The sequence below is a fragment of the Anopheles maculipalpis genome, chromosome X, assembly GCF_943734695.1.
Source record: "Anopheles maculipalpis chromosome X, idAnoMacuDA_375_x, whole genome shotgun sequence".
Classification (NCBI taxonomy): domain Eukaryota; kingdom Metazoa; phylum Arthropoda; class Insecta; order Diptera; family Culicidae; genus Anopheles; species Anopheles maculipalpis.
Window position 1 is genome coordinate 12,935,911 of NC_064870.1, and position 4,708 is coordinate 12,940,618.

At 44.5% G+C, this 4,708-nt stretch overlaps 1 protein-coding gene across 1 annotated transcript; it reads right to left on the bottom strand.

The window, feature by feature from the left end:
• Positions 1-270: 270 nt before the first annotated feature.
• LOC126561070 (E3 ubiquitin-protein ligase ZNRF1-like) lies at positions 271-3,902 on the bottom strand. Its single transcript, XM_050217019.1, has 5 exons — positions 3,779-3,902; positions 3,237-3,380; positions 690-785; positions 502-607; positions 271-387 (listed from the first exon to the last, which is right to left on the bottom strand). The coding sequence occupies exons 1-5, from the start codon at positions 3,876-3,878 to the stop codon at positions 330-332; spliced, it is 504 nt and encodes a 167-aa protein (XP_050072976.1). The 5' UTR covers positions 3,879-3,902; the 3' UTR covers positions 271-329.
• Positions 3,903-4,708: the final 806 nt, after the last annotated feature.

Genomic DNA, 4,708 nt, shown 5'->3' on the forward strand with positions numbered 1-4,708 from the left:
TCCATAACCCAAACAATAACAACAACATCAACAAAAACTGAATACCCTGCTCCGCGCGCGCTCGCGCCGACTTAACGTTGCTCAATTAGTAAAAACTCTCTCTCTCTCCTTCCCTCTCCATTAGCTGCTGCTGCCGCTCGCTGTCGTTGTCGTTGTTGTCGTACCGCCGCTGTTCGTTTTTTTCGTTCCTGTTCGTCGCCATGCTGCTGTGTTTAGTGTCCTTATCGCGCGAGGACTAAGCAATAGGTAAAGCCCGGGGGGGCACTCCGGGCGATAGCGTTTTGTAAAGTTTAGTTCTTGCATTTGTTTCTAAAAAATTGGAATTCCCACTAATCGCCAGGATGCTCCGGGCAGCTACGATTCACCTCGAACCATTTGTCGATGCATCTGATGGTGGGAGTAAGCGAATAGGGGAGAACAAAAAATTAGTAAAATAAATTGTGCGGAGGGAGAGGGGAAGGGGATAAGCAATCAAAAGCAGCAGGGACACTACCATCTTACCCTTTATGGTAGATGCATAAACACGGTAGTCTAGCAATGATATCACCAGGACATAGATCCTCTAGGCAAATGACACACTCGCCTTTTGCATCGGTCAAACAATCCTCTGCGAAGGAGAAAGAGATATAGAAAAGATTCGTTAAATGTTTCGGGCTCGTAACGGAGCTTTGCTCCCACGCAAAACCAACCATTATATGATAGACGAGGCTTCGTTAGGCACATTACTAAATGACACTCAATGTCATCAGGCGTCACAAATTTGCTACACACTGGACATTTTATACCTGCAACGACACAAAAAAGGAAATCAGGGAACCAGGGAAAGAAGAGAAGAAAGCAAGCAAAATGATGTTAATGAAATTCCGGGTTCGGATTCTTTTTCTTTTTCTCTTCCCGCCCCACGGGGAAGGAGGTTGCGCACCTACAGTGACCAACCAATAAAATAAGACCACTTTGATGGTAACAGTCACTGAACTATCTACTTGCAGCTAGCTTTGTTTTATCCAAAAGTTAATCAATGATTTTGTTATAATAATAAAAAAAAAACAATGTAAAATATGTTTCCAACTTTTTCAACCCAAGAAAAATCGATCTTTAGACCAAAGTGCTCGAGGCAAAAAAAGCTTTTCAAGCTAGACGCCTCAGCAAAAGAGGAAAACAAAATAGGTTCCGACCTCCTCAATCCGTGTCACGCTTGAGGGTACGGTACTTCCGCAGGCCCTCATTCTAGAAGCCCTCCGGATACCAATTGACCGGTCATACGTGGAAAACGGTGGTCACATGTTCGAAGTGCAAAGCCCCTTCCCAGAAATGCTTGCATCGTCGGGATGAGTGGCATAGAATAACTTTGTGCCCCGTGCGTACCAAAAACTCCAAAAGGAACAAACGAAAACTGTATCCGAGAGGGCATGCGGCACATACAGCGATGCTCTAAGGGGAGCAATCGCATCGAAACCTTTTGCAGCTTTGGGTACAGATGCAAATGGCGAGACCAGCACGACTACACCCGAAAAAGGTCCTAAAAAAAAAGTAAACCTTTGGCACAACAGCGCGTCGTCTTTCCTAAAGCAACTCCCTCGGTCCCAACTCGAGACGCTGATCCTTCTACTCCCGTCCCCCGTTCTTTTACGAGATCCTAGAGTCCCTCTCCTCATGACCCTTAACCTCCCGCAGCACCTGCACATGATCGCTACTTGGGCCCTTCCTTTCCTGAAGGGGGTGATCAAACAGTGGCTGGCTCAATGGCCATGCTTAAGTATGATCGTCCGTCATACCATCATACAGTGGAATTGTAGGAGCTTGCTTGGAAAGCTGATCTCTTTTAAAGCATTAGTGGGCGAGGACAATTGCGATGTGTTCGCTCTCTGTGAAACTTGGGCGTCGGAAGAAACTAAACTTATCTTCCCGAGAGGGTTTCTGATTGGTGTTCGAAAGAGTCATACTTTCATCAGAATACCCACGCCTAGGCAAGATATGATTGAAACTGTCGCTGTCAAGGCAAAACTAGGCGATCTTCACGTGACAAAAATCGATCTTTTTCATTAGCATACCTAACCATCTCCTAGGAGTTGCAAAATGTAAAAAAAGGGATACCCAAAACTATAAAGAATATTTTGTTTGAATTTTACAGCTGATGAAAGCTCTTATTTTACAGCGTGTATGATTTGAGCTGTGTATTTCGTCGATTCTGAGATGTATTTCCATTTCCGTCCAGCGATTCCATTCCACCCATACACGTATTCTCAATCCTTCCAAATTGATTTTCAACAAAAATTCAATGTGGAATGCAAAAATTCGCTCTTGTTACCTGTGGAATGAAGTGGAACTATGAAATTTATATTTAAAAATACGGTGGAATGGGAAAAAGCAGCTCTTAATCGAGGAAATACATCGTGCAAATCGTTGCGTAACTAAGCTTAAGCCATATTTTCAACGGAATCGAAAAACGCGATCGATTGCATGACTTTTCCAATAACAGGATCCATGTTCTGGATTTGAAAAAAAAATAATTTATAATTAATTATGACGCTGCAATGCCGCATTGTTTGCACCGCTTGTGATGACCAATTTATGTAAACAATTTTCCTTATTCTTAGTCTTATCCTGGACATTTTCGGTTGGACGTTCCGAAAATGTTCCTCAAAATTTTACAACATAAAAACTAAATAGTCTCGTTGACAATTGGCATTACAATTTGATTTTTAACGTTTGTGCACTAAGCTAATGGTCTTTTTTTTTTTGGTGGCCACTGTATATTATTAGGAGCTTTCCATTACGCACAGAAAACAACAAAAAGAAGCATCCCGCACGCGAGGCATCCACAGGATTTAAGCGCCCCATAGTACAAACAGATGAATTTCGAAATACGCGACATTCCCTACTTGAACGCATATTACATCATTTTAGCTACCGCTGTTTCAATTGATAACACAATTTCCCTTTTTTTTTAATTTCCAATTTCTAAGGCACCATCGGAAGGTGCCTTAATAGGTAGAGGCAATTTGTAAGTTGTTTTATCGATTGCAAAAGCGTAGCTACCTTGATGAAATGTGTGTTCACAAGCCGGAAAAAGGCTGTGCATCTTGAATCCTGCATTGTTCCAAAAGCTATTCTAATGCTGGTTCTATGGGCTGCCAAACCCTTACGGTACGTGGTTGTGTATGTAAAAGCCCGTGAAAATGTGTACCGGCTGTTGGGTGTTTTGCTGTTTTTCTTCTTCTTCTTCTTAAACTCACCATTTATTGACCAGATATGAGTAGGTAGTGATGTTGCGTACACTCTTCCCAAAGCAAGTGGAGCACTAGCCGCGGCATTTTCGTCCGCTGAGCTACCATCGGGATCGGGATCGGGATTAGCGGATGACATTTCGTACGGTGCGCCTACGAGTAAACAAACATTACGGAGTTGAAACCACACATCGTACGGGTTTGATGGTAAATGGGATGAAACAGGCTGAAGGAGCACACCGAGAGCAATGCACAACGGAAAAAGAAGCAACATGGGAATGAACATGTACCGCGAATTGGGTGGTACACGCGCGCGCGCGTGTGTTTGTGTGTATGTGTGTTTGGGTGGAGGTATAACTGGTATGTAGAATGAAAATCCCGAAATTCTACAAAATGCACGAATGAATGATACATTAACAAAAAAAAAAAAGGACAGACAGCCGACACATCGTAGAAAAGCGCGCCCGGCCGTTCCGGATGTACAAACACCCCCAGACAGTAAGGGAAAACAAAGCCAACAACAAAAAAGAAGGAGCCACCCAACACCGTACCTGCCGTGCCGGACACGACGTCACTGCTACTGCTGGTGGAAAAGGTGCGTGCTCTCGGACTCTGCTGTCCACCGTTCGCGGTGCTCGCCTTTATTCCCATCGCCTCGGGTTCATTCAAACACACCAGTAACTGTCCGGGGGGGGGTTTTTTGTTTGTTTTGTTTTGGGTTTCTGTGTTTCTTACTTGGTCGCCTTTTATTTCTGCTATTAAAGCGTTGTCTGTTTGTTTTTTTTTTTATTATTTTTTATTACAAATCTCGCGACGCGGCGACTTTCGTTCGGGGTCCGGCTACTGCAGCTGCTATACACACGGCAGTCTTTTGAGCGGTCTTGCAACGTCTGTTCACCTGATCGAAACTGCTACAAAGCTAGAACAAGCAAAACAGAAGGAAAAAATTGATTTAGTGATACAAACGTCTAGGGAATACAAACATCATCAACGGTTGCAGTAACGAGCGACGGTGGCGAATCAGTTAAGATGCGTGCTGCTGTTACTGACGATGCACCCTTCCTTCACCGAACCGTCGAAAGCAAGGCATGTTGGTATGTTGATAGAACGATTGGAGATAGTTGATTGGTGGCGCTCTCACACACATACGCCCCACATGGGGTGGGTGCGTATACATTTTCCCGATGTCCGATACTTGCTCATCCACGATCATCAAGGCCAGGATATTGTGTGTGTGTACATGGTGGGCAGTAAACTCTTACCCGCCTAGACAACAAAGAAGTGTCGTCGTCGGCCAGACTTCCGGCGGGTGCATTCCGTTTCGGCAAACACGAACCCACCTCGCATCCCTCCCACTGATGCAGCAGGAGGTGGCCGGACTTGCAAAGATGCACCACCTATTTGTACACTGTCACTGTGAGAGCGTTTTTTAATTTCCAACAGCAGGCTTCCTGTATATCTTGCACTTCTACTCCTCCTCC

What these genes read in the sequence shown, in the direction of transcription:
- LOC126561070 (XM_050217019.1), bottom strand. Translation starts at nt 3,878, where the DNA reads ATGGGAATAAAGGCGAGCACCGCGAACGGTGGACAGCAGAGTCCGAGA. An exon ending in CGTCGTGTCCGGCACGGCAG is followed by an intron (nt 3,381 to 3,778) that starts GTACGGTGTTGG and finishes GTTTACTCGTAG; the next exon opens with GCGCACCGTACGAAATGTCA. An exon ending in GCCTCGTCTATCATATAATG is followed by an intron (nt 608 to 689) that starts GTTGGTTTTGCG and finishes TCTCCTTCGCAG; the next exon opens with AGGATTGTTTGACCGATGCA.